The sequence below is a fragment of the Dermacentor andersoni genome, chromosome 1 (assembly GCF_023375885.2).
Source record: "Dermacentor andersoni chromosome 1, qqDerAnde1_hic_scaffold, whole genome shotgun sequence".
NCBI classification, from domain to species: Eukaryota; Metazoa; Arthropoda; class Arachnida; order Ixodida; family Ixodidae; genus Dermacentor; species Dermacentor andersoni.
The window spans coordinates 60,545,060-60,557,400 of record NC_092814.1 but is presented as its reverse complement, the minus strand read 5'-3'; the positions used below and the strand labels follow the sequence as shown (position 1 = coordinate 60,557,400).

The window sequence follows — 12,341 nt, the reverse complement described above, 5'->3', positions numbered from 1 at the left end:
TTTATTTTCATTTCAATTAAAAAGAAAAGTAAAGTATTTTTAATTAACATGACAAGTGTGCTTCCTATCACAATAAAAGCAACATCCAGTCGTCTGTTGCCAGAAATACCAGTAGGAGGTATATATATGCCAAATTTACGCACCAAATTAGAATCGCCACAGAAAATACAGTAAAATATATTGTATGTGGCTAAAAACATTTTTCGTAATACCTGCATAGTGTCAGAATAAAGTATATGAAGGCAAACATCTAGGTGGTTGCTGGTGGCACAAGTGTGCAGTCGAAAAATTTTTCATTATATTTTTGTTCTTGCAACTACCACATAGTCCAAATTTCCAAAAGGGAGTCTGTGAGAAGAGAAATGTTGTTCGATATAACGATTCTGAGGTTCAAGGTGTTCAATTTTGCAAGAGTTCTTTCCTATTAAAATACATGCGACTCTGCCAGGACTAGTCGATCAGTTCGAATTATTCGTTAATTCGAATTAAAAGATTTAAATCACCGGAATATCACTGTATTGTTATCTGCTTGAAACCAAAAAATGATAATCACACAAACGTACAGAAAATATATTTTACAGTAAAAATGATTTAAATGGCACCTGGAAGGAATATACATATATTTTTGTTGTTTTTTCAATTATACTACACATATTCACTGACCACTTCAATAATGCCATCATTGGCAAAATTTTTACACATTTTATTCAAAGCCAAGTGTAAAAAAAAAAAAAAATCCATGTGAAAAGTCATATCCTGCAAGCAGATACAAAAAATTCTAGGTGTGAATTTTTGTATATTGCCAAACAGCTTAGAAACATCCCTATACCCTACAGCTGCTAATTATAGCCATATTCTAGTAAGCAAAGCACTTCTTTTTTTAAACAGGAGTTCAAATTTTCCGAGTATAGCCTGTACACAAATAATAGTAAATAACATGCATCTGCTTTGGAAAATGGACCTGCTTGCCACCATATGTGGCAATCTCTGGAAACCTTTATGCTGGTTTTATTTACAGCCTCATTTGTTGTTGCTGGCATGCAACCTTGGAGCAGGGGTAGCCGAGCCTGATTTACCGGAAAAATGATGTTAAAAGATGAAGCTGACCTTGGATGCAGGCTCAAGCTCAAACATCATGTTGCACGTAAGGTTGCATGACGAAAGGCGAGAGGGAACGGGTTTTCAAGAGGAATAAGAATGGAATGTTGCAGTCAATAGATACTGTGCAAATTTTATAGGAGTGGTTAAAGCCCACTGCACATACATATGCACGAAGTATGGAAAAACTGTATGCTAGCATTCTAAGTATAGTGCACACATGTTTAAGGCAGCATGCAGCAGCAGTTGTCATTATGGGAAACAGCGTGTGTGGGCTCTCTTGCTGCATAGGTGGAAGGTGCAATGGTGAGTGCAATGGAACTAGTTGGCTGGTGCCAAGACAAAGTGTCACAGTGCCAATGCTTAAGCTGACATGCTTCCTGAGATGCAGCCTTTACACGGGTAAGGACCTTATGCAATAACACAAGGCAATCGTGTCAAATGAAAATTGTTTTAACACATATTTGCATTTCCAGCATTTTTAAAAGCATGCAGTAGCCCAAAAGTCAAGGAATTTTAATTTTTCAGGGAGTTTTGTTGAATCCACAAATAAGGGCTCCGCGCCTTACTTAAATACTGTTACAGAATACAAAACAACTATTTTAAGCACAGTGTACTTGGAAAATGCCCAGGCACTTGAAAAAGTTGCCCGATAAATTTTTCCAGTGAATTAAATAAAAAGAGAATCCCTTATATGAGAACCCCCTACACAAAGGTGCTGCGAACAGCAACCTCCCAAAAGCCCTCTCTAAAGCCCACATTGCACATGTTAATTTTGAAGCAATGGTCCCATCAAAAATGTCTTAAGATGTATACAACATATTATAAGCATTTTTATTATTACTCCCAATTTTGTGGCATTATCTAAGCATCTAAACTTATGCGTGCAGTGCCCAATGGGGTTAGGATACTGATATTAAAAGAAGTACTGCCATTATGAGTAGCCAGAAGTACAAAACTCAGTCCACCCAGTTTAGTGCCTTTGCACACAGTGCATGTGCTGTAGCTGCACATCTGAATAGTTATGATCCTTTTAAAGGGACTTGAGACTAACTTTTAGCAAAGTTAGTGCAGTGACCATGCAAAATAAATAAAACTAAACATGCTTACCTGAACATCACAGTGTGCTTGCAAGCCAGGGCAGACCACAATGAAGCAGAAATACCCAGCAGGAAATGCATGCTTTAGGAAAGCCAAAGCTACAGCGCAACAGATGTGGTCAAAAGAAAGCGAAGGCAGCCAAAGCAACTGTAATACTTTCACAAGGATCCTGGGCAGCCCAGGACTGCCCGAGACGCTGCATATGCCAACACTAGCTGGCTGAAAGCAGCCCTTTGAATAGTCCTGGGCAGTCCAACATGACAAATCAAAGAGACTCAGAGATGGGTGGAAGGTATCTCAAAGGTGGCCACTATGAGTAGCCCCGCATGTGCATATTGTGCAAGCCATTCAAGAAAGAAACCATGCACATAAAGCATCACTTAAAAATTAACCATACTATGGCATATGCAATCGACGTAGCAAAAGTGGTGCAAATATAGCATGCAATTCAGCTGTCACAACCTGCTGCACCCACCTGAACTGTGCCTTGGGAACCTGGGGGAGGCACAATAGGGATAGCTGCTTTGGGCCTTCGAGGAGGGGTGGGCCGCTGCTTGTGCTGCTGGCTTTGAGTGTTGTAATAGATTATGTCCCCATGGTAGTAAGGTGGCTTCTGGGCTTGTGTCTGCTGCACATTATGCAGAACCCATCTCAATCAATTTGCATCCAGCAAGCCTCCAGTACAAACAATCCCTCTCAACACAAATACCAAGAGGACAGCACAGATACACATTTACAGTACAAAAGCACACAAAACTTCAGGTTACTTCTCAAAGCCTGTGCGGGTAAATTAACCATTATTTCAAGGGAAAACAGACGTTTACTGAAGAATCTGCAAACTTTTTACAACTAACATTGGCATCTACTTGGAACCAGGCTGACCTTTCGATGTGTCAAGACTTGAAAACTTGTTGACATGCAGTCAACCTCCACATACTAGTTATGGCAATTTTAATGCACATAACAAGGTCTGGGGTAGTTCACACACATGTGCTCGTGGTGCTAAGCTGGCAACGCTTCTTGCAAGATACAATATAGAGCCCTTGAACGACACCAACATAACATACCTGGAAAACCCAGACTGTTGCTGCATTGACGTCACATTCGTATCAAGTCAAGCTGTCCTTATGTTTGGCTGGTGTACAGATTTCAAGACTCGAGGTAGCCATCCCTAGCCCATCCTAATGTCTGCCCTTCATTTTCGGATGTCACCCACGAAAGTGAAAGTGAAGTCTGTAGACTGGGAAGCTTGCATAGCAGCTGTAGACAATGAGATCACGGCCTCGACTACGAATGCAGAATTAATACCGACAATAGCTCACTGCCTCAAAGTACCCGCTCTACCACTAAGCATTGTAATCTACCTACTAACAACAGAATTCAAAAGACTATGTGCCATTCGAAGGCGTGCCGAAAGGAAGGCTCTGCGTACTAAGAATATCGAAGACCTCAGAACTTGTCGATGGGCACAAAGACGCATACAGCGTTGCCTCACCAAACTGCACCGAAAAAGGCGGAGAGACTTTTGTGGGACGCTGGACATACAAAAACCGCTGAGCAAAATCTGGCGAGTTGTCAGACGTATTCGCAAATAGTCGCAACAGCTTTACCCTTTTATCGTGCGTCATTAAATGTGTGCTCATCGCTGGAAGATGCGGCAGAGCAGTAATGTAGGCTCCTTTCCAGCGGAGCAAAACCTCTACAAATTGCAAGTTATCAGCCTAGTCCATCTCGAGCGACCCTTCCCGACTTAGAATTACCATTTACAATTGAAGAGCTCACAGAAGCAATTGGCGACACAAACAAGTGATCATCACCTGGCCATGACGGTGCAAGTTATGAAGTCCTCGCAAATCTATGCCGCACATCTCGCCTACGTCTTCTGAAGTACTACAATATGCCTCATGGATAAATGGGGAGGTTTATATGGAATGGAAGCTTGCAAAAGTTATTCCTACATTGAAGCCAGGAAAACAGCCAACAAATTACGCCTCCTTCAGACCCATACCTCTTAGTTGCGTAGGAATTTTGAAAAAATGATTCTCAAACGATTAAATTGGTTCATGGAAACTATGAAAGTTTACCCCGAGGAAATAAATGGCTTCCATCAAAATAGGTTCGCAATTGATAATGTCCTTGCTTCGGTCACTTGATGCTTCGGAAACCCTTGGTCTTGGAGGACGACTTTACGCATGGATTGCAGACTATCTTCAAGGATGCCAACTTTTCATGTGTACTCCGGATGGCCCCACAGCGCTTGCCATTGAGAAGGTAGTGCTACAAGGAGCTGTGTTAAGCTTGCTATTATTGGATTTAGTCCTCATCCATCTGAAAAGAAACCTGCCCCGTGGTGTCAGCATCACACTGTATGCGGACGATGACTGTATTTGGAGCGCAGCGTGTTCCCGCAGTACCACCCAACAACGTCTTCAGAGAGCGCTGGCAAATATATAGGCGTACCTAAATTCAAGGGGTCTGAAATTGCCCCCTGAGAAAAGCGTTGCTATGGCTTTCACGCAGAAACATATGGAAAAATACCCACTAGTATTGGGTGGTCGCACCCTTCCATACATCAAGACACAAAGTTTTCTTGGAGTGACAATACATAGAAATCTCACATGGTCGCCTCAAGTGAAAAAAAACTGAGCGAGAAGATTTCCTCAGTATCAGACATTCCAGTTTTTAGCCGGATCACAGTGGGGCAGCAACTGTTGATCAATGGTGCTCCTCCATAAGGCTTATGTTGACAAAACACTACCGAATTACCTACCGATCCTGCACAAAATGTCTCCCTCAAGCAAGAGAAAACTTGAGGCAGCAGGAAACAACTGTCTTCGAGTATGTCTTGGCCCTCTGAAGGGGCCATCCTGCTCAGGAACTGTAGCAGAAGCTCGATGCCTGCCTCTTGAAGTGCTAACTTCACAGGAGATACTTCGGATTCATCTCAGACACGTCGTTCATACGAAGACCCACTTTTTAAAGGATATTTCTAGAACCTGGGCTAGATCTAGCTTTGGACAGGCCGTTGGAAACATATATATTTCGATTCCTGCTGAGGTGTCACAAATTATGCCACGAAACATTATGCCCTGGGCACTGTCACCACTGTAAATCGTGCCATATATCCCTGGAATCAATGCGAAAAAGAAAATGCCTCAAGCAATGACCCTTCAGACAGCTTTGGAATATATGCACAAAGAATACACAATCGCAATGCACACTTTCACAAATGGCTCTACAGCTCAACGCTGCTTATCGTGCGGACTTTTTGAGCCCTCTACAGGGCAACCATTCTCGTTTCATCTTGAGCGAGCCACATCATCTACGTCAGCTGAGCTATATGGCATAAAGAAGGCGCTTGTGTATGTACTTCGACAGCAGCTGCCAAAGACATGGGTGATATTCACGGATTCGAAAGCAGCCCTACAAAGTATGTAGAACAGGCACAAATGATGTAATAACCAACCTACGAGAAGAAAGAGGGTTAACTAAGGGACCCGATTTTTATTAGTCATATCATAAAAGGCCAACAAACACTGACACCGAGGATAACATAAGAAAAATTACTTGTGCTTAATAAATGAAAATAAAGAAACAATAAATAAACGGAAATGACAGTGGATGAAAGAACAACTTGCCGCAGGTGGGGAAGGATCCCACAACCTTCGCATTTCGCGTGCGATGCTTTCTGCATTTTATTGATCCAGAAGTAAGACCAAGAATTCCACGACCACTTCGGCACGTACCATCGTCTTCAACTGAACATGGTATACACGAAAAATTATCTGTACGGCATAAGGCATACCCCTAATCCCGACTGTGATAACCGTGGCAGCTTAGAAACAGTGCAGCGAGCACATGGTCTACGCTAGTTAAAACGGACCCGCGTACAACATACTTTTGGATATAAGGGACCATATTGCAACCTTAGTTTGCTCTACCTATTTGATTAATGCATCAAAGTTCGTCTTTAACGGACCACGCTACAACGGCTATCGGCTACAGCAGGCGAAATTAGCAGCAATATTTTTCAAAATAGCGCGTATAAAACATACTTTTGCCATGTCAACACAGGCTGGCAACTGACTTACGAGGATCAGCCGACGATCGCGGCTTAATATCGCACATGCGAGAGAGGAAGGCGGGGCAGAAGCGCACCTTCTAGACCGGTGGCTGCTGCTTACGGCACAGCCGCGTGGGTGCCGTATCTTGAAAGCGATCTGCCATGTGCACAAAGTACGCCCGGTGCTGGTAGCTTCGTATGCGCTTTGCTTTCAACGTTTAGTTCATGTTGAAGTGACAGACAGCGCAAAGGTCAATTTGCTCACTGCTGCTGCCACGCTTCCTCACAGATCTAGACAGCGACTATCCGTGGTCATCGAGGAAAACTACTCTTTTTTTTTATGTTTGTCGCTCACTTTTCGCAATATCCTTGTTAGACATCGCGACCAAAGTTTTGGAAGTGAGGCGTTTCGGATATTACGGACTTTAATAATACGGACATACGGTCAACAAGAGTTGACAGTACTACTTGAGTGCCCCGAGTACCACATCGAGAGACAATTCTTTAAACAACAAATTGAAATGATTTGCCATGATCCGTTAAAGCTATCCAGCATCTTAGGTCCAATGCCCAGCCCTACCAATCAGCGGTGAGTTTTGGATTTACTGTTCGAATACCTGTTGGAAATTCGTTTAATTGCAGACTTTAAAGATTCTGAACATTTCACACAGAAAAGCCTAAGTTTACCATTATCTCACCTGTAAATATTAGTATCACACCTGCTTGTGCATTTCATATTTTTTTTTTCTTTTTTTCCCCCACTCTCCTCTGAAATCTTTTAATCCAATTCCCCATCCCTATACAGCGTAGCATGCCAGCAGTTATACGAGCACCGGCAAGAACCTGTTTTTCTAATAAAGAGCCACCCCTTCTCTCTCTGTCTACTAGTGAGACTGGCGAAAATACAAATTGCCCTGCCTAAATCGAGACCAAAAATCTGTAGTCTGTCTAAAGGCTAAGTATCCTTATTGAATGACTGGAAATCATTGAACAGAGGTTACCTGCTCCAAGCGTTTGCTCATGTAGTGGTGCCCCTACGCAACAACCATTGCTCTCCAGCGGCAGAATCAATTGGAGCAGGCACCACTTGCAATAATCTTTTACCCTGTAGACTTGTGGGCCGTTTCTCTCATATTTTAGTAGAAACAATTCGACAATTTGGAATAGTGAATTCTCGAGAACTAAATATGAATTGAATGCCAAAAACAATTCGATTCATATTCTAAATTAAGAATTCTGGCACACCTCCAGTTACAGGCTATGTGTACTTTCGCAAGTGACTGCCTCACCATTCCTGCCCGTTTACTAGGCGCAAGAGCCACTAAATATAGTACACAAACATGAACACCATTTTTTGTTTTTAAACTTTTGAAATTATGGGGCTTTACGTGCCAAAACCACAATCTTATTATGATGCACGCCGTAGTGGGAGACTATGGAAATTTTAACCACCTGGGGTTCTTTAATGGGCACCTAAATTTATGCACGCGGGTATTTCGCATTTCACCCCCATCGAAATGCGGCCGTGTGGCCGGGATTCAATCCCGCAACCTTATGCTTAGCAGCCGAACACCATAGCCACTAAGCAATTGTGGTGTGTTCTCGAACTTTTGCTGCTGGCATTCAAGTCAACGTCAACATGAAGTCTTCCAAAAAGCCCTACAATTGAACCCACTTATAACAATATTCAAGTGCCACGAAAATTACATCGTTACAACCAGGTTGCATGAAAAAATCAAAATAGGAGGATGGCAGAGCTGATGTGAGAAAACTATATAGGCGAGGAGGCTAGTGCCCCTCCCCACTACCTTCCTCCACAAGGCTACCGATTGTGTTCCCTCGTTTAACTGCTTCTTGGGCACTCCGATAGCATGCAACAAGCTGCGACTGTCGGCGTTGAAGGATGGCACTGCTGTAACAACTGCAAGAAGGTGTCACAGGTGGAAAGCGCTATGTAAGCACCGCCGAGGCATCGCTTTGGTGGCCTCAAAAGGGGCCTTTTAAGAATTGTGAGAAGGCTGCCATAGCAGCCTGTCAGCTTGAGAAATCCAGAAGAAATGCTCAGGAGAGATCACCACAAGCATCTCACCACGTACTTCTCACTGGCTTGCACAAGAAAAGCCTATGCCCGTGAGCCATGCATGCTTTATGCAAAGCTTGCCGACATCCTTCTCCAAGGCATCCAAGTGATCTACGTAGTGCAGCTGAAGGTTCCTCGCGAAAACAAAGCTCCGGAAGGACTGAATCATCTGCCGGGCCTCCTGTGAGGACAACGTTGATGCAAGCCTACCCTACCGCGTCATCGCTGCCGCCATCGCTGTCGCTATCCGATGCAAGCACGTTGGCAACGATCGTCTCATCGGTTAGAAGCACTTAAGTTTCCAAATCTATAGCCCTGCACTTTCTTTTCACCGGCAACGTCGTGCATTGCCGATGATCAGCGGGCGGATCAACCATTTTCCGTTTTGGCGGCGAGTCAAGAGAAGATCAGAAACCGCGTGGCCAGGAACGACTTCGACGCAATCAACAAAGATGAACGCGAGTGATTAAGCTGTTCGCAGAACTGTGCTGAATGAGGAGCTAGTGAGCAACATGCAAGCACTCTGCTTGAGATGCAGTTCGTACGGTACATTCGTGTTTCAGAGGGTGGGGCGGCGGAAACCTATGGGCGTAGCCCATTTGTGTTCGGAGGGGTGGAAGGGCGACAGGAGAGAGTCACACGGAGAAGGCTGGAAAATGAGCGTGCGGCGGTAGCGGTCCATTGTGCAAGGGCTCAATTTCTCGTTTTCTTTTCAAGAATTTTGCATTTCACTACCTTTCGGCACGGACACCCAGCAGCCAGACTTCGTTATAAACGATAATGCGGCATCGGGGCATTATAGTAAGCAGGTTATTTCACCATGGAAAACATACAAAAATTGACGGTGCAGCAGCTTCTCATTGTTATAACCGATATATTGTTAAAACCAGTATCGTTATAAGTGGGTTCTGGACTGTACATATCAAAAATGATCAACAGTGGTCAAACAAGGAATGTTGCTGGAGTCAATATTTCAACAAATTGACTTGTTTTTGTCGCCACTTCTTGTGATCATTTCTTGTTTGGGTGCTTCAATAGAGCAAAAGGCATATTCTGCCATGAGCAACAGTTGTTGGAGCCTTTTTTTGTATTCCTCAACCAAATATACACAGTGGCATGACTCTACTGTTCTCAGTGTTTCCACTTGCATGATACTTCACAGCAAACTGGCGATAGGCATCAGGTGAAGAAAGGGAGTGCTGGCTCACCGTCGGAGGTGCAGCAGCCGGGGCAGGTGCAGCATACTGTGTTGGAAAGGTGTAGGGTGGTGGGTACTGAGGAGGAAAGCTGACAATTCCCGCTGGCGGGGGTAAGAAAGAGCTCGTCAATGGGGCAGGTGGTGCCATAACAGGAGGCGGTGGCGGCTGACTTGGAGTGGGCATCACAGCAGGTGCTTGTCCAGGTGGAAGCACTGCAGAAATTGAGCAGAAATTTATGGTTAGTGTACAAATATCCAGGCTTGGAAAGCATGTTGCCCAAAGTTACGCAATAACCTTACCACACGAGCACACACAAAAAAAGACTATGTCAAAAGCTGCATAAAGAGCCCTGCAACATCCCTTAGGAAAGGTGCCAAGTGTGCCTAGCACAAAAGGACCCTCGCATATCACTTACACTGAAAACTTTACGAATGTGCACTGCATAAACAGAATTATTAACAATGCCGCTGCTGCCACACTGTCATGGTCTTCCCCTGGTTTTCACCGTTCAAAATTTGCTCAAGCCTGTGCCACTATATCCACTCTATTAATGCTTGTTGTGCTCCACCCATCTTTGTCAAGCTTTTGTAACAGCAGACACCGAGATCATTTGTTGCAACCCTCTGTTGTACCACCCACCCTCGTATGCCTTAGTATGGGCTTAGTACAGTAGTAGCATTCTCCACCACCCGACCAGATGTTGCCACTACACAGTCACTGATGTAATTCCTCCACTTGGGTTTCTGCCAGAGGCACTTCTATGTCGCAACATTTTTGTGTGGAGGAGACTTCTTGCCACCTCATAGCAGTCTCGCAACATTTCATATGCCTTTAACTCCATTATCACTCAATCCCTGTACAATAATTCTAAAAAGAGCCCCTTGCACGGTGCCATGCAAGTAACAGCATATAGCAACTTCTGATGGGGCCAGTTGCAGGACTATTAAAGTGATGCAGCATCCTCAAAGGTGCTGAAATGACAGAAAGCATTTGTAATCGGGTAACCAGCTGAACAACTCAGTAGGAGATTATCATGATAATAAGCCACCTTGCATTATGGTTTCAAGTGAAGATTGGCATTAAAACGGATTTTTACAAGTAGGTAAACTGCAAACATAAGCAATTAACAATTTGGGTGTTGGTCCACACATATTGGCATCAGCAACAATTTTATCATGCCAGAACAACATGTGTAATGTGCACCTATTGGTGCCAGCTTGCCAATTGGCTTCCTATGCTGCATGTTGGTTATTTGAACCTCTAACTCAAAGGCACAATATAGTCAGGCTATCCTGGTTTTAGGGCCAGAGCAGAAGCAAGTAATCAAAGAGCACATGCAACTATGACCTGAAGAATAAAGAAAGCTAGAGGCTTGTGTATAAAAGTAATTTACATCACGATGAAATAGTGGTTTCTTTTCGTGGCTAGTGGCAACCAGTTGTAACCATAGCAGCGTGACATGCTTCAACTTTGCCTGGTGGATCATGCCAACATTGTCTGCATATGTGTGTATGTTGCGGGCAGAATGACACCACTTGTGCATGTGGCATGTTTTCGCATGCAGAACATGTGCCACGTGCATTGCTATTAAGACAAAAGACAAATGGCTAAAGTCTAAGAGAAACTTACTGTAGCCATCAGGATATGGTGCATATGGCCCCTGGAAATGTGCTGCAGTCAAAATAGCTGGCTGTGGCTGATTCGGCGCTGGTAGTGGGGCCTGTGTACTAGGCAGCTGGGGAGCAACCACGGCCGTTTCAGCATAGGGGGCAGCCTGGTCAGATAAAATATTTTCTCAAAATGTTGATTTCACAGGATGAGGATTACAGGATTACACACAGAAAAAAAAAAATTTTCAAAAGATTTCCTGATTATAAAGAAATCACAGTCCAACCAGTGATTCACGAGAATGATAACTTCAGCCCTTAATACCCTTTCCGAACATATTAGTACATATTGGCTCAAATGATCCACATGTTAATCTAAGCCACCCCAGTTTCTATTAAAATTTATGGCTTCTTATAGTGCTGAGAAATATGTTCCCAAACTAACATGTGTGAAATCACTTTCACTGCACCAGAACCATTTTATTAACAATGGAAGGCAGAATGTGCTGCGCAAAAATTTTCAAAAATTCACCCTTCATACCATGGCTAGTTTATGGAAAATATATGACTGGGCTTTGATGAGAAGCCTCAGTAATAGAAGTTTCGCTCCCTCTCTGCATTGAAGGAGTATGGTTCCCCACAAATGCATTCACCAAACATGCAGCCCTCAGAAATAGGCCTGAACTTTACAATCAATGCAAGAAGTACAGGCCTGTGTTAGAAGGAAGATGGAAGAGGAGTAACAAAAAATAGCTAAACATGCATGTAAGTTATGCAATTAAAGAAATTACTAAGGCTTTTGTATTAAATATGAAACCAATTGTTACGGGAAAAGGTAGCTCAGTTATTACAAAGTTAAATTGTGGGGTTTAATGTCCCAAAACCACATAGGCTCTGGTTGAATTTTAACCCCCTGGGTTCACTTAAATCTTGCGAGCATTCTAGCATTTCGCTCACATAAAAATGAGGCAGTCATGGCAGGGAATCAAACCTGTGACTTCGTGCTTAGGTAGCCACTCAGCCATTGCGACTGTCAAAGCTGCACTACTAAATATGTCCCTTTCAATGTACAAGAGAAAAGCACATACACTTTTCATAATGTACACCGTACATTAGGGATTTTGATCAGATCAGGCATCGAGACCCATATACAAAGGCAAGTTGCCTTTGCCTGCTCACTTGTGCGAGTTTAT

The 12,341-nt window shown here is 43.5% G+C and overlaps 1 protein-coding gene across 5 annotated transcripts in view; it reads right to left on the bottom strand.

The window, feature by feature from the left end:
* The window catches only part of LOC126545637 (uncharacterized), a 152,116-nt gene that overhangs the window by 61,101 nt on the left and 78,674 nt on the right, over positions 1 to 12,341 (bottom strand). For 4 of the 5 annotated variants that reach the window (XM_050193563.2, XM_055061540.1, XM_050193565.3 and 1 more), the window contains exons 7-9: positions 11,171 to 11,315; positions 9,551 to 9,753; positions 2,675 to 2,827 (exon numbers count right to left, since the gene is read on the bottom strand). In XM_050193563.2, the coding sequence (XP_050049520.1) occupies positions 2,675 to 2,827; positions 9,551 to 9,753; positions 11,171 to 11,315 (501 nt within the window). The remainder of the gene's footprint in view (positions 1 to 2,674; positions 2,828 to 9,550; positions 9,754 to 11,170; positions 11,316 to 12,341) is intronic. The other variant, XM_055061539.1, reaches the window with a different exon arrangement.